At 47.2% G+C, this 27701-nt stretch overlaps 1 protein-coding gene across 1 annotated transcript in view; it reads left to right on the top strand.

Moving 5' to 3' along the window:
• Positions 1-27507, top strand: part of SLC25A33 (solute carrier family 25 member 33) — a 33708-nt gene extending 6201 nt beyond the window's left edge. The window contains exons 2-7 of the mRNA XM_079778191.1: positions 7126-7305; positions 18662-18739; positions 19285-19385; positions 21046-21112; positions 23785-24065; positions 25608-27507. Coding sequence (XP_079634317.1) covers positions 7126-7305; positions 18662-18739; positions 19285-19385; positions 21046-21112; positions 23785-24065; positions 25608-25810 — 910 coding nt within the window. The 3' untranslated portion in view covers positions 25811-27507. The remainder of the gene's footprint in view (positions 1-7125; positions 7306-18661; positions 18740-19284; positions 19386-21045; positions 21113-23784; positions 24066-25607) is intronic.
• Positions 27508-27701: the final 194 nt, after the last annotated feature.

The raw sequence follows: 27701 nt of genomic DNA, 5'->3' as shown, positions 1-27701 counted from the left end.
TCTCCCAGGCCAGCCACACCCCCCAGCGGAGACCCCCACCCTGATGGGGGCGTGGCCAGCCTGCAAACGGCCATCAGCCCCTTGCCCAGGTCCACCCTGCCCCCAGCGGGGACCCTCACCCCAATGGGGCCATGGCCAGCCTGCAAACCGCCCCAGGCCCCTTGCCCAGGCCGGCCCCACCCCCCAAGGGGACCCCTCTGATCCCAGACCCCCTTCAGGGCAGACCAACTGGCCCCCACCCGTGCACCAGGCCTCTATCTTCTATACTAATAAAAGTGTAATATGCTAATTAGACCGGGAGACCTTCCAGACGTCCTTCCGGACAAAGCCATGGTGGCGGGGCTGAGGCAGAGGCGGTTAGGGCGATCAGGCGAGCAGGCTGGCAGGGGGGTGCAGTTGGGGGTGAGCAGGCCAGTGGGGGGAGCAGTTGGGGACGAGCAGGCCGGCAGAGGGGGCAGTTGGGGGTGAGCAGGCCGGCAGGCAGAGTGCTTAGGGGCGATCAGGCAGGCAGGCAGGTGAGCGGTTAGGACCCAGTGGTCCCAGATTGCGAGAGGGATGTCCGACTGCCGATTTAGGCCTGATCCCACAGGGACTGTGCCTAAACTGTCAGTCAGACATCCCCTGAGGGGTCCCAGATTGGAGAAGGTGCAGGCCAGGCTGAGGGACACCCCACCCCCACCCCCGCCCCATGCACAAATTTCGTGCACCGGGCCACTAGTCTATGTAATAAACACAAGACTTCAGTTCTGGGCAGGAAGACTGAGAGAATGGGAGGAGGAATGTCTTTCTAGAAAAAGAAACAAGTAGTAAAAGGGAAAAGGCACAGAAAAATCCAGGTGATAGAGTTTTTAGAGACTGGACAGGTAGGCTTCAGAGAGCGACTGTTGCAATGACTCTGAGAAATAACGACGGCCCTCCTGGTCTTTCTGCTGCTCCGTGCAGAGCCTTTGGGTGGTTTTGCTGAATGGAGTACCCCAGAGATTTCCTCTGGACTTTGACATCAGTGACTAGAGTGTTTCCTTAGGGGCGAATTAAATTACCATCCAGGGAGTTCCTCCTCCTGTTAGAAACCTAGCCTACTAGAAACAGTCCTAACTGCTTTTTGGAAGATTGCTGATAAGAGTAAAACCCTTTAAGCCAAGCATGTCAAACTCGACTGCATTTCCTTGAAAAGCTTGGGTATAAGGCTTTTGACTAGGCTCATTTAGGAGGCTTTCAGTTGTAAATAATAAGAATTTCAGTTCCTACTGGCTTGGTTATTGGTGCATACACCTGAGTTCTAGAGAAAGCTAGGCATGGTGAGGACTTATCTAAATAGCTGGACAGTATCACTGTGGGACCTCAAGCGATGGCTGCTCTGCCTTCTGGAAATACCTGCTTGACTCCAGGGTTGGTCCTTACACGAGGAACACAGCACGGCTAACAGCAGCTCCCGATGTTTCCCCACCATTGAACAAGTCTGGCTGGAGCTTAACTCTGGACCAACCTGGGCATGCTCCGGCCTCTAAACCAGTCATTGCTCCCAGGGGAGCTATGCTGCTTGGGCTGAATCGGGTGCCCATTGTTGAACACGTGGCAGCGTTGTTATTGGGTCGGGGCTAAACCTAGAAATGGTTCAGTTGCATCCAAGCTGCATGGCTTAAGACATCTGGGATCAGTCGTGTTAAGACAGGAAGAGGGCATGGATGCTGGGAGACAGCAGCAGTGGCCTCCACGTTCCTTACTCTGCCTTCCGATATCTTGTCCATTTTATTGCGCTCTCAACCTCAGCCAGATGAGTATTTGCTTGGGGTGGGGCAGGGCTGTCCTGTGAATTGTAGGGTATTTAGCAGCCTCCCTACTACCCACTAGATGCTAATACCCCTTCCCCCAATGTCAACATCCAGAAATGTCTCCAGACATTGCCAGATGTCACGGGATGGGGGCACATTGTTTCAGTTGAGAACCACTGGTCTAGAATAGTGGTCTTCAGACTGGTCTAGAATAGTGGTCTTCAGACTTCAATCACTATGGTTAAAATGTTTGTGCATATCCTCATGTATGTTTATTACTCTTATTAAATTTATATATATATTAGAAACATGCACAAAATAGAAATTAGAGGTAGAAATGATAATGGTTAATGTAACGAAACTCTCTTTCTCTCTGTACTATCTTCTTCCTGTATGTCTGTGGACCTCTTAAGTATGCACCTCTTAAGGATGTCCCCCACTTTGGATATGAGGTCTAAAGTATTGGTATCTCACCAGGACTAGTCTGTTTCCTGATGCCCACACTGTGTCCCTGTGTGAGTGGATGCTGAATGTGACTCTGCCTGTTGGCTGAGCATCAGCTTCCCGGCCCTGGGCTGAACCCAGAGAAGCCTGCTCTGAGGCCTAGAGAGGGGGCAGACCGCCCGCCTGCACCAGTTGTTCCACCCGGAATGTGTGTGCGGAGCAGGAAGGTTATAGTTGTCAACGAGAGGCTTTTCCTGTCACTGTCTCTCCCTGTCCCCACCCCTGCCCTAGTGCTCTGGGCTCCATGCAGAGGGAGCTGGGGAGGCTGAGCGGCCGCTTGCTGTGTGGCAGAGTCTTCCTGCAGGTGGGAGGCTGTGCTGCATCAGCCCATGCCACCAGGATGAGAGGACTCGGTGACTTCCTCCCTAGTGCCAGTCTTGTCGCCTCGTGGCCGGCAGGGGAGGGTACTAGGGCCCGTTGGCTTGGTGGCAAGGAGCATGAGGACCAGAGGAAGGAGAGGCACCTAGTGCTGTGTGAAGGGTTGCCAGGCCAAGTAAGGCTGAAAGGTGGTTGGGGGAGGGGCTACTGGTGGAACCGATATGGGTTTCCAGTGTTGGGGCTAAAAGTTACCAGAAAGTCATGGAACCTGCCTGTGATTCCTAGGCAGAAAGGGGGCATTCAGTAGAGCACAGCTGAGAAGCAGCGACGGGAGGCTGGATGGGAGGCTGCCCAGAGCTGCTGCCTCCACCCTTTCTGACCTGGGACTCCTGAAGAGTCCTCCCAGTGAATTCTGCGGGCCGCGGTGGGTGGGGCTCCATCCAAGCTAGTCACCAAGGTTAGGTCCAGGCGGACACTGAAGGGCTTCTTTGTATCAAACAGTTGGGAATTGACAGGAACGCTTCTACAAAGAATGTAATTGGTTGTGCTCTTAAGTGCTCTGTGGCCAACATGATGAAATATTTTTAGAAAATTTTGGAAAGCCAGTCTGGAGAAGTCAGCATTTTGGTTCAGATGATTGTCTTGACGTGTTGGCTCACAAAGAAAGAAAAAGAAGTTGAGCTGAAAGATACAGAATTCTGCTCTGAAAGGTTTAAGATTCAGGAAGACTTCTTTGGACATTTCAATTAAATATCAGGTTCTTATAAGAGTACTAGAGGCCTGGTGCACGAAATTCATGCACGGGGGTGTGTGTCCCTCAGCCCAACCTGCACCTTCTCCAATCTGGGACCACTTGAGGCATGTCCAACTGCCTGTTTAGGCCCAATCCTGGTAGTATTGGGCCTAAACGCTCAGTCGGACATCCCTCTCACAATCCAGGACTGCTGGCTCCCAAATGCTCACCTGCCTGCCTTGCTGATTGCCCCAAACCGCTTCTGCCTGCCAGCCTGATCACCCCCTAACCACTCCCCTGCCAGACTGATTGATGCCTAACTGTTCCCCTGCCAGCCTGATTGCCCCTAACTGCCCTCCCTTGATGGCCTGGTAACCCCTAACTGCCCTCCCCTGCAGGCCTGGTCCCCCCCAACTGTTCTCCCCTGCAGGCCTGGGTGCCCCCCAACTGCCCTTCCCTGCAGGCCCTATTGCCACCAATTTCTCTCCTCTGCTGGCCTGGTCACCCCTAACTGCCCTCCCCTGCAGGCTTGATCGCCCCCAACTGCCTTCTCTTGCAGGCCTGGTCCCTCCCAACTGCCCTTCCCTGCTGGCCTGATCGCCCACAACTGCCCTCCCTTGCAGGCCTGGTCCCCCACAACTGCCCTCCCCTGCTGGCCATCTTGTGTCCACATGGGGCAGCCATCTTGTGTGTTGGAGTGATGGTCAATTTGCATATTACTCTTTTATTAGATAGGATTATTATACCACAGCTTTAACGACTTAGAATATCCTTTGGACATTTTTTCCTCTGAGTTTTTTCCTGGTAGGTCAGAAGGGACTGATTTCTGAGTAGTAACGTTGTTTTAGAGCGCCTTACTTTATCCCCTGGTTAGTGGTCTGGAAGGCCACCCCTCCGCCATGGGCACGGTGGGCAGCCCATGCCAGTGACTGGGAGTGAGTGTGGCTTGCCATCCTCAAAGAGTCCACCGCCTCGTTGATAGTAGGACATTTGCCTAGTTGGGCAAGCACACCACCCCAAAGGTCATCCTTTGATCAGTGGCATAGATTTGAATGACAGCTGGCCAGATAAGGAGTGCAGCTGATCTGGGGCAAAGCGGAGGTGGTTGACCTGTGCCACATTCGAACTTGTTGGCTTTCTGATGAAAGAGTTCCTCAGAAGCTGTTTTGTGGTGGGGTTTTTTGTTTGTTTTCGGTGACATGGAGTCATGTTATTGAGCATAAATAGGTTTCAGCTATTCCTTTATCTGATTTTGTAGCATGTAAATTTTCCAATGTTTTAAAATATGTCTTTTAAGCACATGTTTATGGTAATAGATAAGAGTAATTATTTTGTGTGAATAGACATGGTTAGGAAGTGTTTTTTTAAATATATTTTTTATTGATTTTTTACAGAGAGGAAGGGAGAGGGATAGAGAGCTAGAAACATCGATGAGAGAGAAACATCGATGAGAGAGAAACATCGATCAGCTACCTCCTGCACACCCCCTACTGGGGATGTGCCCACAACCAATGTACATGCCCCTGACTGGAATCAAACCCGGGACCCTTGAGTCCGCAGGCCGACGCTCTATCCACTGAGCCAAACCGGTTTCAGCAGGAAGTTATTTTTTTTAAACACTCCCCATTATATCCTATTTTCTTTAGAGCCAATTATTACAGAACAGCATTCAGTTGGGCTCTCAATTTTTCTTGATACAAAAGGACCCATTAGAGTTTTGAAGTCCTACTTGTCTGATCAACAGTTTTCCATCTTGAGTAAGAGTGAAACAGCGTACGTTAGCTGGCAAAGCTGTCTGCACTCCCCGTCTTCCCATGATGCTCCCAGAGAGGAAACCTGAGCACAGTGGGACGGACGAACCGGCTGTGGACACAGAGGGTCCGGATTTGGGTTTCAGATTAGATACTGAGCTGCTTTGTGACCTCACTGAGACCCAGGTTCCCCTCTCTATCAGCCCCCAATCCCTGAGGGGTAAATGCCGGCCGGTTCATCCATCGAGCCCTGCCTGCCGGCCTCCCGCCCGTTCTCACCGATCCCCTTGCTTTGTGGTTGATGGGCTTTGGCTCCCAGTTCAGAAAACACTGTGTATATAAACAGTTTGTTTTAGGTGTATTATTGTCATGCTTCTAAAGCAGGTTTACCTAAATAGCCCAACATGGCTATCCCCGCCGCCGATCTACCTTTTCCTCTCTTTTTTCTGACATTTCGATGCCTTAGGGTGAATTGAGGCTAAAGAGTTCCTACCTTGAAGGATTGTTGGAGGATTGCATGCTTACCATGAGGTGGTCATTCACTCCATGGTAGAAATGCTAGCATTTAAACCGCTAGCTTCCAGCTCTCTGAGTCCAGTTACCAGGATTTGACTTGCTCTGTGGAGCTACAGGCTCTTGATTTTAAAATACTACACGGGACTTTACCCCATTCCTGACTCAGGCGCCATGCCAGGCGCTGGGTTTGCAGCCAGATTTCCTAACTTAATGTTCTGAGCCGGACAGACCTGTCCTTGTCACCGCTTTCCCCTCAGAGATATGGTGCTGTATCGTTTCTGGTGTGCCAGGCTCTACCTGTACCCTAGCGAGGTGCTCCTGGGACAGTCCCCTGTGATAGCGGGCAGACAGGAAGTTCTGTCTTCAAACATGGAGAGCCCTTAAAAGACACCCTCCTTGAAACTTCAACTTAATAATTCCTTTGCTTAGCAAATATTGTTTGTGAACTTGGGAGTCCTGAGGCCAGGGAAACAAAGATGAATGAGACACAGGCCCTGCGCTCTCTTGTACGAGGGGTAGAACCTGCGTGGCTGGTGGTGCGGGGCGGCTTTCGATGGTACATGACATTGTTAATTCTCACCAGCCCTTCCGGAGCGCAGTTTCATGGGTATTGTCTAAGAAAAGGTGGAAGGAGTTATTTTAGGATAAGTGAGTTGTCTTGAAGAAAAATACTTAAATTTTTAATACAGGTAATATTTTGGTATGAAATATTGTAAAGGAGACCCCTGACTCAGAGAGCCTCTGACTAACGAAAACAGGATGAATTGATTGGTTCAGACCTCAGGATGAATTGATTGGTTCAGACCTCAAGGACTTTGTCGTTAAAAAATAAGCTTTAGCCTATTTTCAAATAGGAGCATTGCCTGAAGAACTATTTCGTTTGACTGAAAAGATGCATTTTCTAGAATATTCATTGCAACAGGGTAGTGAAATCGGAAATGACTTTAATGTCTAACAGTAGGAAATTGGTTAATATACATCAATATAGGAGAATAGTATGCGGCCATTACCGATGACATAAGTGTATATATTGACATTCACAACATCTGGATAACGGGAAAAGTGAGATTAAAGAGCCAGTACGGAAAAGCCCTAAAGGATGTGCTGACATATAACAATGGTTATCTCATTAGCGGCTGTGATTTCAACTATAATTTTTTTACCTCCCTTATGTTCTAATTATCAAATGAATGTAAGTTTCATTTTTTTTTAAGTTTCATTTTTTTAAAAAAATATTTTTTTATTGATTTCAGAGAGGAAGGGAGAGAGAGAGAGAGAAACATCAATGATGAGAGAGAATCATTGATTGGCTGCCTCCTGCACGCCCCACACTGGGGATCGAGCCTGCAACCTGGGCATGTGCCCTGACCGGGCATGGAATTGTGACCTCCTGGTTCATAGGTCAACACTCAACCACCGGACTCAACCGGTCGGGCTCTTTTTTCAAATAAAGAAAATATAAATTTCACGTTTCGCTTGTGTAGAGAATGGTACGGCTTTTCTGACCCTGTCATGATTTCTTTTCCTACAGGTGCGGGGGCACGGTTGGTGCTATTTTCACTTGTCCACTCGAAGTCATTAAGACAAGGCTGCAGTCTTCGAAATTAGCTCTGCGGACAGTCTATTACCCTCAGGTTCACCTGGGGGCCATTGATGGAGCTGGAGTGGTGAGACCAACGTCAGTGACGCCTGGACTTCTACAGGTTCTGAAGTAAGTTCAGTCCCCAACCTGGACTCCTGCCACACCCCTGCCCCCACTGTCAATACCGAATGTTTGTTAAGCACATCAGATGGATCTCCTGTTTGCACAGCCTAATTCCAAACCTAAGAATTAGGTTTCTGTACCAATACCTTTGAACTCTGACCTTGCTCCCTTGGCAGCAGGGCACCCAGTGTGCATGCGGTCACCATCCAGGGACAGTTAAAGCAAACTAAAAAATCATGTTCAAATTGTTGCTCAAAATCCTGAGGGCTAGTAGGAAGCTATGGCGTGATAGAATGAAATTAAAACTTTTAAAGTTCACAAGAGAAAGGTTTTGAATATTTTAAGGGGAAGTAATCTGGAAACAATGTTTTAATTTTTTACTTTTTATTTGGAAGTACTTTCATACTTACAGAAAAATTTCAATAGCTACTTAGTTAAAATGGTTTTTAAAATGTTTGTTTCACCCTAGTTGGTTTGGCTCAGTGGATAGAGCGTCGGCCTGTGGACTGAAGGGTCCCAGGTTCGATTCCAGTCAAGGGCACATGCCTGAGTTGCGGGCTCCATCCTCAGTAGGGTGTGTACAGAAGGCAGCCGATCAATAATTCTCTCATCATTGATGTTTCTATCTCACTCTCTCCCTCTCCCTCCCTCTCTGAAATCAATAAAAACATTTTAAAAAAAAATTTGTTTCAGACCTAGGCTACCTGCCTAATTTATTATTTTTACTACATTAAAAATATTTCATTTGCTTTTGAAGTAGCAAATGTTCATAAGTTGAATTTGACTTGTTGGTATCTATGCTTAGAATCAGAAATCAAGACCTCGTGATGGCATCTGAATGTCACCTTGGGCCTGTGCTTTAGAGAGATGTTCAGCCCTGGCCAGTGTGGCTCACTTCGTTGGTCATTGTCCTGTGCACCAAAAGGTTGCTGGTTCCATTCCCAGTCGGGGCACATGCCTAGGGTATGGGCTTGACCCCCAGGAGGGGGGCCGTGTAGGAGGCTGCTCATTGATGTTCCACTCTCATATTGATGTTTCTCTTTCTCTCTCTCCCTGTAAAAATCAATAAAAGATTTTTTAAAAAAGAGAGGTGTTCAGTAAATGATAGTTGAATTTCACTACGCCTGGTATCTGAGACGTACCACTGGAAAAGGGTAGTCGTTCTGTGTAGTCGTTCAGCTGGGAAGTGTTAGAGGAAGATGCAGTAAAGTGGAAGCACTCTGTCCGAATAACCTCCACCCGGAGCACTTTGGACAGGGTTCAGTCCCATTTTAGATAAGGAGAATGCATTGGAAAGCACTGGACTTATTTTTAGGTGCGTTTTGTTTGTAAAGCCTATTTGCAAGGCACACAGGCCTCCATGCCAAGCGTGGATGATCTGCATCCAAGCTTATCGAGCAAAACTGAACGCAAGACCAGCTGCTGAGGACAAGGTCCCAAGTGAAGAATCAGAAGCCCAGCCAGAGGAAGAGGCTGGCACCCAACACCCCAGAAGCCACTTTTTAAATTAAACCGTGAGGAGGGGTGCAGAGGCACAGCAGCAGGTTGGGGACGGGCCCAGGGTGCAGGGACGGGGACACTGATGGGAGGCCCACTCTGACCTCAGGAAGGAGCAGATAGCCCCACGTCCTGCAGAAGACATGGCTGTGGAAGCATCCCCATCCTGTTGGTCTTTTTACACGTGTGGGCAGGGCAGTCTCACATGGCACCTTCTGGGGAACATACCGCGCTTTGTACAAAAGGAAAGACAGGTCATTTGCCAGCTTTACTAACATCCTCCATGAACTTCCTCTTGCGTGCTTGCAAGTAACTCCTGACTAGTGGGTTTATAGGCTTACTGTAACTGGGACACGGTTACCCAAAAGTTGTGGGTGTCAGTGGGCCAGGCCTGTAGGTAGATCAAAGTGAGGCTTTCTGTAGCTCAGGTTTTTCGTGTTCTACATGTTCTCTGGGGTCTCTCTAGCTCCAACAAATCTCTCTCTCTCTCTCTCTCTCTCTCTCTCTCTCTATATATATATATATATATATATATATACACACACACACACACACACACACACACACATATGTGTGTGTGTGTGTCCTATATAATAAAAGGCTATATGCAAATAGACCAAAAGGCGGAATGACTGGTCACTATGACATGCACTGACCACCAGGGGGCATACGCTCAACGCCGCTCAGCCAGAAGCTGGGCTCACAGGCTGATGAGCGCAGAGCACAGTGGCAGTGGCAGGAGCCTCCGCAGCAGTTGGACATCCCCTGAGGGCTCGAGGGCGCAGGCCAGGCTGAGGGACTCCCCCGAGTGCGCGAATTTCATGCACCAGGCCTCTAGTATGTATACATACACTATATATATGTGTGTGTATATTTTCTCTCCCCAGTTAGGACCATTGTTTACTAAAATGTAAATCACATTTTCAAAGCTTCCTGTCTTAAAGTCCAAGAACAGTGCACAGCGCACTGCACAGCCACGCGTTTCACAGCAGCCATTGGTTAAAGTAGCCACGGCTACACAATAACGAGACACCACTTACACGTGAATACTTTTAAGACCATTTATTCTGTAGCCACATGAAAATGTAAGTAATGGGATTTTAAGTAAAATTCTTGTTGAGATATATTTTGTTAAGAAAAGGGTTTGTAAAGTGGCTTTTTTTTAAATCAAGTTATTTTATTAAAGCTTTATTTCATCAGCTTGGTCTAAGTACATTATTAAGATTCTCAGCTGATATTTAATAGCTTTCTATTGAAAATTGCCACTTTTATGTAGTATTATTTTACTGATTTTTCACACCAACTGTATGAGAATAGCACTCAGGTGGGATATCACCCCATTTTATAGATGAGGAGACACAAATTGGAATTACACAACTTACTCAAAGGCCTTTTTCTTTTTTTAGTATATTTTTATTGATTACATAGAGGAAGGGAGAGGGAGAGAGAGATAGAAACATCAATGATGAGAGTCATTGATCAGCTGCCTCCTGTATGCCCTACATGGGGTCGAGCCCACAACCAGGGCATGTACCTTGACCAGGAATCGAACCCTGACCTCCTGGTTCATAAGTCGACGGACGCTCAACCACTGAGCCACACCGACTGGGCTCAAGGCTATTTTTTTTTAAATATATTTTATTGATTTTTTTACAGAGAGGAAGGGAGAGGGATAGAGAGTTAGAAACATCAAGATTCAGCTGCCTTCTGCACACTCCCCACTGGGAATGTGCCCGCAACCAAGGTACATGCCCTTGACTGGAATCAAACCCGGGACCCTTGAGTCTGCAGGCCGATGCTCTAGCCACTGAGCCAAACCGGTTAGGGGTCAAGGCCATTTTTAAAGTATATTCACCTATTTCAAAGAAAGACTTGAAAGTAATCCCGAGGGCCCTAGCAGGGCTCGGCTTCCGCTAGAGCCCAAGGTCCACTCCAAGACACTGGGACAACCCCTGTGTGTGTCTCCCTCCCCGCCCCCCAACTGCGGGCTAGCAGCCTCTGGTTGGAGGCCCAGGGCTCAGACCCGGCCTCTCCGCTGCAGTCCTGCTGCCTGTTTGTTTTTTTGTTTTTTAAATATATTTTATTGATTTTTTACAGAGAGGAAGGGAGAGGGATAGAGAGCTAGAAACATCGATGAGAGAGAATCATCGACCAGCTGCCTCCTGCACACCTCCTACCAGGGATGTGCCCGCAGCCAATGTACATGCCCTTGACCGGAATCGAACCTGGGACCTTTCAGTCCGCAGACCGACGCTCTATCCACTGAGCCAAACCGGTTTCGGCTCCTGCTGCCTGTTTGACAGCTCCTCCTGGGTGAGCAGTGGCAACCAAAGCAGAACTTGTGCAGAACTGAGCTCCCAGCCCTGCCGCAACCGGAGTCTCGAAGCAACTCCAGCTTCCCGCTCCACAGACCTAACGCCTCAGTCATCCTCGGATCTTACTTCTCACACCCACAGCCAGTCCTGTCCCCTCTGCCTTCAGAATACGCACAGCACCTGACCCTTGCCCCTGCTTGTCAGCACCCCCACCTGATGGAAGCCACCCGGTCTCCCCTGTTCACTGCATGAGCTCCTCGCCGGTCTGGCCTGAGGCCTGCTCCCCTCCCATCCTCAGTCTGTTCTCAACCCAGATCCTCGCTCAGATCCCTCCAGGGACTACCTGTCCTCTGTCCCTGCGGCCTCCACACAGCTGCCACCGCTCCCATTACTTCTCTGATGTTTCTCCTCCTACACCCTTCAGCTGTCCCTTTAAAAGGCCAGGAACATTGGCACATTCCGCCTCAGGGCCTTGGTGCCTGACCTTATCTGCATGGCCGGCTCCCAGTTGTCACCCTAGCAGGAAGGCCTTGCAGTGACTGTGCTGTTTAACACTGAGCCTCCCTCATGCTCCATCCCTCCTTCCTGCCTTATTTTTATCCCCAGCACTTACCTCCATCCAACATCGAGTGTAGCTTACTTGTTAGTATTGTTTATTTTCTCTCCCTGTCCCCACCAGAATGGAAGTTCCTCCGCGGCAGGGACTTTGATTAGTTATGGTGACGGAGGTGTCCCCAACCCCCTAGAATGCTGCCTGTCACACAGTGAGCATTTAGTACAAATAGGAGGAATGGATGCATTTTGGCACATCAGTAAAATGTCACATGTAAAGAGCTCAACATGTAAATAAATATCGGTGGCTATCGTAATATCCACTTCCTGTACTTTTTAAATACAACTGAGTTTCTTGGTAGCCAAGGCAAAAAGGGGACTGTCACATTACACAGTTCTCTCCTAAAGAAAGCACACTCGCTCCAGGGGAAATGGGCATCTTCCTGCTACTAAGTCCCACAGTGGTCTGTCACCCACACGCCTGGCAGACTGCCAGCAGGAGCGGCACTGTCTCTCGGGCGCCGGCAGAAGGGCACTGCTTGGCACTCTGCCACCGCCTGGTTGCAGCCATCTCTCTCTCCTAGCAGGGGCAGGGCTGATGGTTAGGTTCTGCTTCTTAGTCTTTCTCTGTCAGGAAGTACTACTTTAAAAGGCTTAACCGAACTTGTTTACAGGAAGTTTATTTTTCAAAATGCAAATCAGTGTTTGTGTCACAGGGTAACCCTCTAGAGAATACATGTTCTCCATTGCGGCACCATTAACCTTTACATTTTGAAGATGGTTACTTTAAAAAGGCTCTCACTGTTAAATTCACCAAAGGGGAATAATATATCAATTTATTTCTTGTGTCTGCTTTAAAGTCTTATGACTTAATCTGTGTGTGTTTTTAAAATATTTTTTTATTGATGTCAGAGAGGAAGGGAAAGGGAGAGATAGAAACATCAATGATGAGAGAATCACTAATCAACTGCCTCCTGCATGCCCCACACTGGGGATCGAGCCCACAACCCGGCATGTGCCCTGAACGGAATTGAACCTTGACCTGGTTCATAGGTTGATGCTCAACCACTGAGCCATGCCGGCCAGGCTTTTTTTTAATCAGAGCTCCTCCTATTTTTTACATCACTCAGGTAATTTTTTACTCAGGTGCCTTTTTTATCTGAAAAGTAATATATTTGGGATCTAGTCTGTGTTATAAAAATAAAACTGAGTGTTCAGGTGAGATCTTTGTCTTGGATCGTGGTCTACAACTAGTGAAGATGAAATGCTCCAAATAAGGCCCCGCTTCTCCTTGCATTTCTTGCCTAAATGACAATTTCTCTGACTGTGGGAAAATCGGCCTGGATCCTGCTGCTTTATTTTGAGGCTGAAGTGTACCATTTATAGTAGGCACTTGATTGTTCCAGAAGAGTTTTGTACACAGCCAGCAAGGTTAGAAGTTTGAATTATGTAACAGGTTTGACTTCTTGCCCACTGTTAATGTGCGTCACTATGGCGACAGCCTGCCCAGCTCTGAAGAAGCCCTAGTCACTTGAGGACTGGTGTTCCCTGCTGCATTATAGATGCGAGGCTCAGGCTTCCTGGAGCCAGAGAGTCCGGGAATCGTGTTTAAATGACCCCTGGGCTGGCCGCACAGTGTTCATTAATGGGAACCACAGATAGAATCTAAACTGGAAACATTGGGATATACTGACCATTTGACAATCTTACATGCTATAAGGTGTAGGTCTCTTGCAGGTGTTATTTAAGAAAAGATTTTGTTCAGAGAGCTTAGCTTTTTAAATCAGGCCTGTTGTAAGAAAGAAGTCAAGTATTTAGAGTTGAAAAACGAAATTCTCATGCCTCTGCTGAGGGCCAAATGACTTGTTTTTGGTTAGTGTGAATGACCTTCATTTGGGGTTTGACTTACAGAACCTAACACTTGCCTGTCCCGGCCCTTGTTCCCGTAACATTGGGCTATAATCACGAGTTCAATATTTTTACAACCTATGGCTTGCCTATAACATTTTTATTAAAGAACTTTTTTTTCTGAAATGATTTCAAATGTGTAGAAACGTTACAGGAATGGTACCAATAACTTGCTTATACTCTTTATCTCGAGTCACAGATTTTTAACATATTGCCACATTTGTGTTGTCATTTTGATCTGTATACATCCATATTTTTCATAAACCGTTTGAAGATAGGTTCCACACATTGTGCCCCTTTTCCCTTAATTCTTCAGCATTTATTTCCTAAGAGTAAAGATTAAAAAACCACAGCAGTTTTCAAATTCAAGCAATTTAATATTGATATACTATTTTTTGCTGTTGTTATTGTTAATCCTCACCTGAGGATATTTTTTCCGTTGCTTTTTCAGAGAGAGAGAGAGAGAGTGTGTGTGTGTGTGGGGGGGGGGGTGGGGGGGGTGGGTGTCAGGTGGAGAGACAGAGAGAGAAACATCAATGTGAGAGAGACACATGACTGGTTGCCTCCCGCACGCACCCCTACCAGGTTTAGCGAGCGAACCCGCAACCCAGGCATGTGCCTTTGACCAGGAATTGAACCCGAGACCCTTTGGGGTGCGGGCCAACACTCTAACCAATGAGCACCACTGGCCAGGGCTTGATATACTACTTTTTAACTCATCTGCAGTCTATATTCCACTTTTCTCAGTTATCTTTTGTAAATGATTGACTTAGCACAAGAACTAAATTTTGTTTAAACTCTGTTCCTGCTGATCTCTCTCTCAGTCTTTTTTAGTGAGCCTTTCTTTCTTTTTCTCCCTGCAGGGTTTTTTAAACAGCTTACTAATATGTAATTCACATACAACTTACCCATTTAAAGAAGACAATTGACTGTTTTTAGCATGTTCACATAGTTTTGCGCAACCATCACAACAATGTGATTTTAAAACATGTCATTCCACTAAGAAGGCCCTCACCCATTTGCAGTCATTCCCCATTCCCCACCCCAAGTCCCAGCCCTAGGTAACCAACCACTAACCTACCTTCTGTCTCTAGCTGTGTCTCCTCTGGATATATAACGCTCCTTTGCATATAAATGAAGTCATGCAATATGTTTATGGCCTCTTTCACTTGTAGTTATTGTCGAATAGCATTCCATTATTATGGCTAGGTCTTATTTTAAATACATTGCTTTGACCTTGCCCTTATGCGATGAAAAGAAAAAAGAGAAAAGAAATCTACTGTCCTTTAGTGAGATATGCCTCCCTAGTTGTCTAGTGTGTCCAACAAGGTACCTTTATGTGACACGTAGGGTGGCCAGAGGGTTTAGTCTGGACCACGCAAACAACTGTGTATCTTGGGATCACTTAAAGCAGGGGTGGAGAACCTTTTTTGCCAAGGACCATTTGGATATTTATAAAATCATTCTCAGGCCATACAAAATTATCAACTTAAAAATTAGCTTGCTATATTGGGTCAAACATTTAATTAACTCACCCCTAATGCCTTGGCCAGACTAAATGATTTCGCCTGTGGGCCGGACATTCCCCACCCTAACTTAAAGGGTCTGGGTTTATACCTGCCAGCAAGGAAAATATTTTATGACTAGAGGCCCAGTGCACGAAATTCATGCACGGGGAGGGTGGGTGTCCCTCAGCCCAGCCTGCACCCTCTCCAATCTGGGATCCCTCTCACAATCCAGGACTGCTGGCTCCCAACCACTCGCCTGCCTGCCTGCCTGCCTGCCTGCCTGATTGCCCCTAACCGCTTCTGCCTGCCAGCCTGATCACCCCCTAACCACTCCCCTGCCAGCCTGATCGACACCTAACTGCCCTCCCCTGCCGGCCCGATTGCCCCTAACTGCCCTCCCCTGCTGGCCCGGTCACCCCTAACTGCCCTCCCTTGCCAGCCTGGTCACCCCTAACTGCCCTCCCCTGCCGACCTGGTTGCCCCCAACTGCCCTCCCCTGCAGGCCTGGTCACCCCCAACTGCTCTCCCCTGCCAGCCCAGTCACCCCTAACTTCCCTCCCCTGCAGGCATGGTCCCCCCCAACTGCCTCCCCTGCTGGCCATCTTGTGTCCACATGGGGGTGGCCATCTTGTGTGTTGGAGTAATGGTCAATTTGCATATTGCCTCTTTATTATGTAGAATTAGAAAATATAACTATTGTCTCCCTAATATTTTGAGGTAGTGTAGTAGCTTTATTGAGATATTATTCAGAAGCATACAATTTGTCCTCCTAAAGTATACAGTTCAGTGGGTTTTAGTATATTTAGAGTTATATGACCATCACCATATCTTAGTTCTAAAACATTTTCGTCACACCAAGAAGAAACACATACCCATGAGCAGTCATTCCCCATTCCTCCTCCGCCAACCCCTGGCAACCACTAATCTACTTTGTCTCTCTATAGATAAGTATTTCATTTTTTTGATGCTATTGTAAATGGAATAGCTGTTTATTCCTATTCTTAGATTATTCATTGCTTCTGTGTAGACATACAATTGTTTGGGTATTTTTTTGTGTGTGTACATTGATCTTGTATCCTGCAACCTTGCTGAACTAGTTTATTATAGTAATTGTTAGGGGATTCTTTAGTATTTCTATTTATAATATGTTTGTGAATAGAGATAGATTTACTTTCCAATCTACATACCTTTTCTTTTCTTTTTTTTCTTGTCTAATTGCTAGCCTACTGCTTTTTAAGAACGCTCTTAAAGGTATAAATATTCTTTCTCATCAAGCAATTGAACTATTTTATAAACATCAAAAAACATGGAGAGGAGTGGTTAGGATTCAAATTTCTAGGAATCTAGATCATGAAAATTACACTGATCTGAGGAAGGAAAGAACAGGAGCGAAAACTACAAATGGGGAAAACTTGATCATTAGCAACATGCTAAGGACTAAAACACCTCAGCTTAACCTCTTTTGCACCAAAAGTTTCAGGTTGGTTTTGGAAACATTTTCTCTGTGTGAAAAGTCAAAGTTGGTAGAGTTGGAATTGACAGGATTCATTTTATTGTTAGTTTTATAGGAATATCTTTTCCATGAAGTGAAAGATGTCTTTTTATCTTACCTTCAGTGTCATAATGAAGGTAAAACAGTATATAAACTCTTTTGAAAACAATGTGATTATTTCTGAGCTGGGCCAACTTAGAATGCTGTCAAATTGGAAGTACTAATTACAAGTAAAGAAAATTCTCAGAAAAGGAGATTGAATTAGAGAGGACTCTAATTTAACAATGTAAATTCTCTTAGATACCAAGAAAACTGAGCCATTGAAAAGAGTAAATTTGCCCAGTCAGAGTGGCTCAGTGGTTGAGCACTGACCTATGAACCAGGAGGCCACGGTTCGATTCCCAGTCAGGACATGCCAGGGTTGGGGGCTCGATCCCCAGTAGGGGGTGTGCAGGAAGCAGCTGGCAATGATTCTCATCATTGATGTTTCTCTCTCCCTCTCCTTTCTGTAATCAATAAAAATATATATATTTTTAAAAAGAATAAACTTAACTAAAAAAATTACGTTGCAGTGGGGATTATGCTTCTAAAGAATGTTCTTTTAGGATTTTCTTAGTCACTGTTGATCAAAACTATATTTAACAGTTATTTTTTAAAGCATGTTGGCACGTATATGGACAAATTGGAACCCATGTGTGTTGTTGATAGGTGCAGCTGCTGTGGTTGATAGTGTGGCCAATTCTCAAAAAAATTAACCCTAGAATTCCCATATGATCCAGCAGTTCCATTCCTGGGAATAGGGACTTGAACAGATATTTGGACATTCATGTTCATAGCAGCGTTTTTCCCAGTAGCCAAAAGGTGGGAAGCAACCCAAGTGTCGATTGACAGATAAATGGATAAACAAAATGTGGCCCGTTTATACAATGGAATGTTGTTCAGCTTTTAACAAGAAGGAAATTCTGACATGTACTGCAACATGGGTGAACCTTGAGCAGTTATGCTAAGTGAAATGTGCCAGGCACAAAAGCACAAATACTGTGTGATTCCAGGAGGCCCTGGAGCAGTCAGGTTCATAGAGACAGCAAGTAGAATGGTGGTGCCAAGGGCTGGGGGAGGGGCGGCCTGGAGGGTTAGGGTTCAGTGGGTGTGGAATTTTAGTTGAGACGATGAAAAAGTTCTAGAGGCAGATGCTGGTGATGGTTGTACAGCAATGTGAATGCACTTAATGCCCCTGAACTGTACATTTAAAAATGATTAAAATGGTAAAAATTTATGTTACATATATGTTACCACAATGAGAAAAATTAAAAAGAAAAAGCAGGCACAGTATTCTCTTTGGACTTGAGGTACTAGGCTTTTCCATCCAGCCCATGAAATTACTAGCCTTTTCTATTATATGTGTTTAGGGCTTGCCCACAGTAAGTAAAAATCTAGAAAATGGGGTTATTATAAATAAGGAGTAAACCCAAAAGAAGTGCCATCCAAAGAAATCTCTGAACGTGTCTCTCAGGGGACCTGGGTATAGTGGGGCCATTGTCCCGGTGTCCGCCCCTTTGCCAGTGCCTGTTGTCCCTACAGGGTCTCCTCGTACAAACCTCGAGTGTCTTGCTGCTGCGTGAGCAGGGAAAGAGCTTCTTGCAAACATGTCAGACTGATGCTTACGAAGCGCGGATTTTCACTGCTACTGCAGCCGTGTTCTTCAGCCTTCCGATTCTGTGTTGTAATATAATCAGATAAAGCCTGGGGTCTTGTAAGCAATCTAGTAATCTTTTTTATTTTTTAATGTTTGTATTGATTTCAGAGAGGAAGCGAGGAGAGAGAGAGAAACATCAGTGATGAGAGAGAATCATTGATCGGCTGCCTCCTGCACACCCCCCACTGGGGATCAAGCCTGCAACCCGGGCCTGTGCCCTGACTGGGAATCGAACTGTGACCTCTTGGTTCATAGGTCAACGCTCAACCACCAAACCACACGGCCGTGCAACAACCTATTATTCTTTAGTCAAGGCGCTAGCGGAAGGCTGGTGCTTGCTTTGTATAGACCTTGCCTAAGGATTTTAAAGATGGATCTTCTTTATATTATTCAGGTCAATCTTGGAGAAGGAGGGACCAAAGTCACTTTTTAGAGGCTTGGGTCCAAATTTGGTTGGAGTTGCACCGTCAAGGTAAGCTTTGAACTTTCACCCGGTTCCCCTCATGCGGATGTAATGTCCTGAGTCCTTTCCCACGGAAGGGCCGTACTGCTAGGTGGCCAGTCTCTTTGAGTGAAAAGGAGCTGCTCTCACCCCTGAATCTGTGATCAGCAGCATTGCCCCCTCCCCCAATCACACGCTCATTTTGGTGTGAGGCAGGACGAGTGTGTATATTTTAGAAATACTACACATTTTAAATGTTACAGTATATGCTGGTGCTCAGAGGATTGGCATTTAGCCAGAATGAAGAATATAAATGGGCTTTGTATGTTACCAAAATCTCATTTTCCTCCGTTATTTTGGACTCTTCCCTCACCGAATACTTTCTGAGGGGCGAGCCGGACCTTCCTGAAGGAGCCTGCAGCAGGTTTGGGTTTGACACAGAGGAGGCCGAGCTTTTGTTATGTGTTAACTTCGTGCCCATATTATTTACCTGAAGTTTTAGAGATTGCGGGAGGGACATGATATTGGCAGTGCTGTACCGATGTCTTCATCTCGTTCTCCCTTTGTTCTAACAGGGCTGTGTACTTTGCCTGTTACTCCAAAGCCAAAGAGCAGTTCAATGGCATTTTCGTGCCTAACAGCAATATTGTGCACATTTTCTCAGCTGGCTCTGCAGGTACGTTACCCGTGGGTGGAGAAAGCACGTGCCATAGCCCAACAGCCTTTTCTAGGGATTAGAAATTAGCTCTCTGCCTCTTCTCCATCGGAAATCATTTTTCTGACGCTGATAAAATAATGGGTTTAAGGTCAGTTTGTTACCTGGTTCCTATCTCTCTGGCCACTAAAGCTTTTCATTCTGCCTCAACATGTCCATGTCCATGCATGCTAGTTGGGTGCAGTGCTTCTTTTCAAGGAATTTTAATGTGCTTCTCATGTCTATTCCATGACATTGTTTTCTAAAGTTCAAGCTCCTTTTCTCATGACTCCTGTGCACAGCTGGCACTTTGTCCTAATCACTGGGTTCTACGACGAGGGTCGGGGTTGGTGGGCTCTTAGTGGGACTGGAACAGGCCAGAGAGCGTTCCTCATGAGGGAGTCATCCTACTCACTATAGGAAACTTATAACAGGACTTCCCCTCCCCAGGAAATGCTTAGCAAAAAAAGCACGGACTTGTAGATTGCTGAGAGAAGGCCATGTCTTACAGATTTATGTTTATGTCTGTTTAGTGTATACACCTCTTTACGTCAAATAAAGCACCAGTAACCCCCCTGAGGAGTTACAGATGATGCTCTGGACCCCAGTTGGAACTAATGTTAGACAGGAAAGGCGTGTGTGCTGTGTGCGGAGCTCCGAGGAGCCTTCACTTTGAGACCGATAGGGGTTCGCTGCATCCTAAACGCTGGTTATCAGGCTTAACTTGGGCAGCGTTCGCTTAGAACAGGGGTCCTCAAACTACGGGCCACATGCGGCCCGCCGTGGACATTTATCCGGCCCGCCAGGTGTTTTTGCCGCCGCTGCCTGTCCTGCTTAGCAGCCGACTCGTCCCGGGCCCGCAGTGCGCATGTGTGGAATGTGCGCTGCACTCTCCCGACTCCCCTCCAACGGTCTGAGGGACAGTGAACTGGCCCCCTGTTTAAAAAGTTTGAGGACCCCTGGCTTAGAAGAACCCTCAGTACCTAAAGCAAACCTGCGGCAGTCTTTCAGCCTCGCCCTGGGTTCCTCTGTCTGACTGCTGAGCCCGGGCCTGGGGAGGGCAAGGTCACAAGGAGGGTTTGCTCTGTTGCTCTGGAATGATTAGCAGTGTTGAGGTGGGGAGACTCACTAACATGGTTCTTGTAAGCAGATCAGTCTTAAAACTTCAGTTTCCTGAAACATTAGGAGGTATTAAAATGTCTGCCTTTGGATTCAGTTAAATGGAGATTTAGTTCCTTTTATTATAAGTTTGATATAAGGCAGCCTTTTGGGTTAAGACAGCAACTCCCTTAAAAACAAATTATTTCTGGATCTGATGCTTATAAATTGAGTTGTGGAGTGGTTTCATGTTTCCCATGGGCATCACATTGACAGAAATACCAACAGCACCACCTAGAGGCTGGAAACGCTAGTCAGGGCTCTAGAGGTTGGAGAGACTTTTAGGCCCAACATACCAATAGAAGCCACACTTTAGGGACTGGGGCGTCCTGTGCGATACAGAAATGTAGCTGCTTCCTACTGTCCGTTTTTATTATTAAACCATTGAAAGCCTGGTTGCAGCACTTATCAGATGGAATAGACAACTTTAATCAGCATTGGCTGTGTTCAGTGATGACATTTTCTGGTGTGTTTTTTCTTCCAGCTTTTATCACAAATTCCCTAATGAATCCTATATGGATGGTTAAAACCCGGATGCAGCTAGAACGGAAGTAAGTTATTAATTGTTGCTTCCTTAACATAAGAATTCTTGGGGATATTTCTCCCCCCAGCCCGTGGAGTGCAGTACACAGTCTTGTTCTTTCTGAATGTGAGCAGATAGCAGCTCCTTTTGTTTGGAGAGTCATGCTGTCTAGCATCGTGGGGACAAAGACCAGCAGAGGTGGCCGCACGTTCACTCAGCTGTGGCCCCTGGTGTGCAGTGCTGACCTGCGCAGGCCGTCGGGGTCCCTGTGCTTGGCGGGCCCCACCCCAGTTGCAGCGCTAGGGGCTCTCCCCAGATGCTTCTCTTTCAGGTGCGAAGATGCCTTACAATGAGGGAGAGCAGCGAATGCCTCCCGGCCTGGGAAGGGCCATTTTCTCTCCAAGGCCCTCGTATTACTCGTATTCTGAAACTTACTGCAGCCTGCAGATTCCTTTGGTGGTCTGGCGAAGTCTGCAGGCCCTTTTTAGAATAGTAGAAGCAATGGAAACCAGTTGCTGAAATACCGTTATTAATGTTTTTTAAAATTACGATACAGTGATATACCTACTTAATATATTAAATCAGGCCGTGGCCCAGTAACTACTGTAATTTCAGAGGCGGAGTGATGGTAAGTGAGGTTTGTGACAGGATTCTCTCTAAGAACCCTGTGTAACTGTGTGGGCACTGGAAACTTCCAGCTAATCCAGTCCAACTTAAGCTACCTAGAAAGGACAGCGGAGAGAGCAGGAGCCCCTGCCCGTGCTTGTTCTTCCTCTCCAGTGACCACAGTAGCCTCTGTATTGGCCTTTGACCCCATATTTCCCCGTCCCATTCTGCCCGAAAGAACCTTCTAAAATGCAGCAGTTCTAATAATTTTGAACATATTTGCTTAGAATCCTTTGATGAATCTCGATTACGCTCAGGGTTAAACCCTAACTCCTTGGCTTACCACTCAAGGTCCTTTGCAATTTCCTAAAAACGTGCTGTTACGTGTCCAGCCCTGAGTCGACCATCCCTCACCAGGGGTCATTTCTCCCTTCTTGGTTGTGCTGTCACCGGCTTGCCTTCCAGCTTCTAACCAGCTCCTCTCCTGGAAACCTTCGGGAATCACTCCCAATCCCAGGGTGCGCAGGGTGCTAGTCCCTTAGCAGAGATAAGTGCTCGAGTCAGCGGAGGGCCCGCATGTGCGTCCTGTAAATCTGCCTGCAGTGAGCCGTGCTCAGGAGGTTCGAAAGGATTGTTCGGATGGCTCTGTAGCATGTCCCTCACCAGGGAGCGTTTCTCGCATGCTTCCTGCACACTCGTCACGGGACACGCGGGGAGTGAGACACAGGCACTACCTTCCCGAGGCTCGGCTTCCAGGAAATAAAGGAGTCAGTCTGGTGGGATAAGGGCCTTCAGTGCTGCAGGGCCCGCAGCGGCCCCCGTGCAGTCGAGGCAGGAGGCACAGAGGCAGCTCCTGTGGCAGCAGCACCGTCCCTGCCGTCGGAGAAAGCGGCAGCGAAGAGGCTGCGGGCAGAGAACCGTGTCCGGGCCAACCTGGAGGCAGGAACGCACCGTGCACTCTGGGGAAGGGAAGAAGAGAAGCGTGGTCAGTGCCACATGCGAATGTGCGGGAGCAGGAGTGACCGTGGAAAGAAGCCTGGGAAGCAGGCCGGCCCGCAGCCTTAGCCCCTGGGGAGGAGTCTGCAGTTGGGCCTGGGCTCTGTTTGGAGAGCCAGTAGAGCAGTTGCTGGCAGCCCCGGGCACGTGCCCCAGGGGACATTTGGTGGTGACTAGAGACATTTTGAGTTGTCAAGCTCAGGTGGGGTGGGGTGCTGTGACACATGGTGGGTAGAGGCCAGGTCCTCCAGGGCAGAGGACAGCCCCACAACAGGGTGATCTGGCCCGAATGTCAGTGGTCCCCAGGCTGAGAAACGCTGCCTGCAGAGTGGCAAGCAGGGCGTGGCGGCTTGGATGGGTGTTAGGAAGATCACCCCAGCTCAGGTAGAGAACAGCCTGGGGGAGACGCAGCGGAGGGGGGAGACCGTGGAGAGTGATGGGAGCCAGACGGGTCTCTGCCTGACCAGTGCGCACACTGTCGGGTCCTGGGATTCAGCTTGTATCCAGCCCGGTGAGCACTTTCCATCACGGGAGGACACCCAGCCTGTCTTTTGAGTAGTCGCTGTGTGGTCTGTTCGACGTTTGTGGTTTTAGGCATTTAGAAGTAATGGAGTTAGTGCCCCGTTTGGAGACGAGCGATCAGAGTGTCACCCATCCTAACACTCTCCTCTCTGCCGAAGGCTGGCGGGTTTTCCTTCAGTGTCTTCTTAAAACACATGGGCATCGTCACTGTAATTGTGCCTCACATACCAGCTAGTCCGCCTGCACAGCAGTCCTGGTCTGGCACGGGTGCCCAGTGTACCTCTCTACGCCTCCTGTGAGGTGTTCGGACGAATTGATCGTGCTGGTTAGATTTTCTCTGTGAGGAATGTCTTCCTCCACGAAGCCCTTTCCGAACTCGGGCCAGAGGCTGTGCACATGTTCTTGTGACTCTTGTACGGGCACACATTCTCTGTGGGTCGGCCGGGTGGCCCAGCCTGTGGACCTGGGCTCGCCGTGGGAGGACACGTGTCATCCACTGATGTCCTTCCATCCGGCGCGTGTCTTTGGAGCCCGCTCACGCGTGTTTTGATGGCCTGTCCTTGGTCTCTGTCACAGGGTGCGCGGCTGCAAGCAGATGAACACACTCCAGTGTGCGCGCCACGTTTACCAGACGGAAGGCATTCGTGGCTTTTATCGGGGATTAACTGCCTCGTATGCGGGGATCTCAGAAACTGTCATCTGCTTTGCTATTTATGAAAGTTTGAAGAAGTATCTGAAGGACGCGCCATTCGCCCCCTCTACAAATGGGACTGAGAAGAATTCCGCAAGCTTTTTTGGACTCATGGCAGCTGCTGCTGTGTCCAAGGGATGTGCCTCTTGTATCGCCTATCCACACGGTACGTGCCACTCTTCTCCCGGAGCAGGGACAGCTGTCAGGCTGTGCCATTTGTCAGTGTACCTGGACCTGGAGCCGACGGAAATGCACACGCCTGCAGGTGGTGAGGGAACCGAGCCCGAGTGGGCCTGGCCTCCCCCACGCCCGTGTGTGTGTGTGTGTGTGTGTGTGTGTGTGTGTTTTGCAGGAACTCTGTCACTCAACCTGTGTGTGTGTGTGTGTGTGTGTGTGTGTGTGTGTGTGTGTGTGTGTTTTGCGGGAACTCGGTGTCACTCAACCCCAGTTCCCAAAACTTGTGCAGAACGTGGGCCTGTGTTGTAGAACTTCTGATGTTTTCAAGAAGCCAAAAATCTAGATTTTACTTAAAATTCTTTAACTTAGAAAAAAAAAATGACATAGGAGCCACACTTAAAATCTCTCAGCTTCCACTTTGAATTTTATTTTCCACTTAAAGTTTTTTTTTCAACTTTATTTATTTATTTTAAATATATTTTATTGATTTCAGAGAGGAAGGGAGAGAGAGGGAAAGAGAGAAACATCAATGATGAGAGAGAATCATTGATTGGCTGCCTCGTACTGGGAACTGAGCCTGCAATCCAGGCATGTGCCTTTGACCGGAATTGAACCGGGGACCCTTGAGTCCGCAGGCTGATGCTGTATCCATTGACCAAACCAGCTAGGGCTTTTAAGTTTATTTTTAAAAAGAATGATAGGCCTCCTGTCCTTCTGAGCTGCTATTAAAATAACAGCTTCGTTCATTGTGCCATGAAAAACAAGCCTGGTTTTCAAAAGCCTACGGTGCTGTCAGCTGTGGCCGTGGCCGTGGCGAACTCAGTAACAGGTGACGGAGTCCCGGTGTGAGCCGGACACTGCGTGGCCTCGGGGCTCATGAAGAGAGGCAGACGGCTCCCTGGTAGGGAGACAGGGTGGCAGGGGTCTGCTCGGCAGGCAGTGACAGGCAATGTCATGTTGTGGGCACCTCGGTGAGACAGGGCCAGGTGGGCCAAGGTTTGGAAAAGGAGGAGGCAGCCTTTAAGCTGGACAGAGCAGAGGAGGATTCTAGGAGGAGGAAGTTGGGGAGTACGTGAAAAGAAAGTCTTGTGGAAGATATTACCATGCTTAATACAAATGCCACTTTTGGTGAAATTACAGCATTTACTTAATTGGAGTAGAAAACCATAAACTATCTTAAAATCAAGTCCCACTCAAACTAAGCTTTTTTTTTTTTTAAGAGATTGGGGGAAGGGAGGAGAGAGAGAGAAAGAAACATCAGTTTGTTGTTCCACTTATTTATGCATTCATTGGTTGCTTCCTGTATGTGCCCAGACCGGGATCAAGCCCGCAACCTTGGCATAGCGTGACAACACTCGAACCAACTGAGCTCCCCGGCCAGGGCATCTATTGAGATCTTAACATAGTTTATTATTTTAGGTGGCACCTGGGCAGAGGTATACATTGATAATTATAAAGCTGTGTGCTTTGAATTCTCATATTACATGGAAATGAATTTATTTGTCACAAAAGCGTGTGTTTCTCTCTGCAGAAGTGATAAGGACGCGGCTGCGGGAGGAGGGCACCAAGTACAAGTCCTTTGTCCAGACCGCTCGGCTGGTCTTCCGGGAAGAAGGCTACCTTGCCTTCTATAGAGGACTCTTTGCCCAGCTCATCCGGCAGATCCCAAACACGGCCATTGTGCTGTCCACCTATGAGTTAATTGTGTACCTGTTGGAAGACAGTCCTCAGTAACAGGCCGAACATTGTGCTCCGGAAGAATAAAACTGCAAAACTCGATAAAGAATTTTTTTTTCCCATTGATGTTTAGAAAGTTCGAGGCCGATACAGGAAAGGCCATAAAATATGTGGCTCAGTCACCTGTTGGACATTTCCTTTTGGATTCATGTTTTCTGGAAGGTTTAAATTCATTAACGTTAATAGTTAATTTTAACTTTTGTTGTTGTTTTTTTAATTTAAGAGGATTCAGGATTAAGCAGCAAGTAAATTAAATCATGCTATTTAATTTAAGTATAAATTTGGTTTTTGTCCTCTTTCACTTCACGGTACTGTAAACTCAGGCTGGTAACACTAGAAACACAGAGATCACCTCTAAAGTCAACCTCTAAAGTCAAAGTGCACGTGTTTTATAATCAGAATGTCAAATCTCGCACGCGGCAGGTAGGGATGACACGTGTCGGTGACACTGGGCTGACCAGAACAGATTGCCCAGCTGTTTTCTTCTTTGTACATTTCCAAGTCTCATACAGATTGACACTTCCAAGTTTTCAGGCTGCTGCGTTTTAAAAAGCAACTTTCTGACATTAAATATTTAAAACTATATACATTTTCCTGAAGTTATCCACTATCCCCAGTTTGAACCAAAGGTGAATCGCTTCTCGGCCTTTTGGCTAAGATCAAGTGAACCAAAGGTGAGAGTTTCAAAAAACTCTTTACCAGTGGCCTCGCTCCTGGATGTATTTCCAGAAGCCAAGCCCAGTCAAGCCCGGGTACTTTGCAGGTATGTTAGAGCGTGGCCGGCCATGAACACGGAATGTGGGGAGTGACGCAGTCCCGTGAGGGTGTGAGCTGTTCTTGGTCCCCGCTGCTGGGACCAAGGTTGATTGCCTGCTCCTTGAAGAGCTAGCTCACTTTTACTGTGCCCGGAAGTGGTGGTGGTGCTTAAATACCCTAGTTCAAAAAAATATTTTTTAAATCTAGAAATGAGAAATTAGCAGAATGATAAGCCCATCCTCCCATCTTATAAGGAAGTTTAATAAGGAACAAGTCTGGTGAGAGAGCTAAGGCAGAGGCAGGTAAGAGGGATTGTCTCCGTTAGCTCTCTCACCGGACTTTGCACATGCTGAACATTGGGTTCGTTTTCAGTCTGAGTGTCTAGAAAGATAGGACTCTAATAACTGATGCGTGGAGTTTCCGATTCAGGGGCAGACGCTCTGGTAGGGATGAGGGGCGGGTGGTTTCTGATTGTATTTAAGTTGAGTTTATTTTGTTTCCCTTGAGTCATGAAGGAAGTTTGTCGGTGGTGGTGAGCTCCCTAGTATAATTCGCTTCAACTGTCAACAGCTAGGCATGTTGCATGCTTCCAAAATGTATGACAGTGAAGATTTCTATTCCAGAATCTCGTATTAACTGTGATATGGCGCTTACCAACGTCTTGGTTCGAATATTCATATTAAAGCCTGAATTTTTCCTCAAGATTTTATCTGATATGAACATTAAAAAGTAGGTTGCTTAATATTTACTAAATTAGGTAAGAGAATCATTTCAAAATAATTTTCACTTACATTCTTGAATTAATAAATTTAATGTTGACCTAGTACAAGTTAGTCCTCTGCTTGCTTCTCCTGCCCCAGGCACTGAAATGCAAGAAACTCAGCCCAAAGGTAGGATGAGAATAGGCAGGGAAAAGGGATGCTTCCTCTATAAAGGGGCTTGTTGGATTTTTATTTAATTATCTTTTTTTTAATGTATTTTTATTGATTTCAGAAGAGTGGGGGAGAGAGAGAGAGAAACATCAATGATGAGAGAGAATCATTGCTCTCCTGCACGCCCCACACTGGGGATCAAGCCCGCAAAGCAGGCATGTGCCCTAACCGGAAATCGAACCATGACCTCCAGGTTCATA

Source organism: Cnephaeus nilssonii (assembly GCF_951640355.1).
Source record: "Cnephaeus nilssonii genome assembly, chromosome: 7".
NCBI lineage: Eukaryota > Metazoa > Chordata > Mammalia > Chiroptera > Vespertilionidae > Cnephaeus > Cnephaeus nilssonii.
Note: the sequence above shows the minus strand (reverse complement) of the source record. Positions and strands in the feature narration are given on the sequence as shown.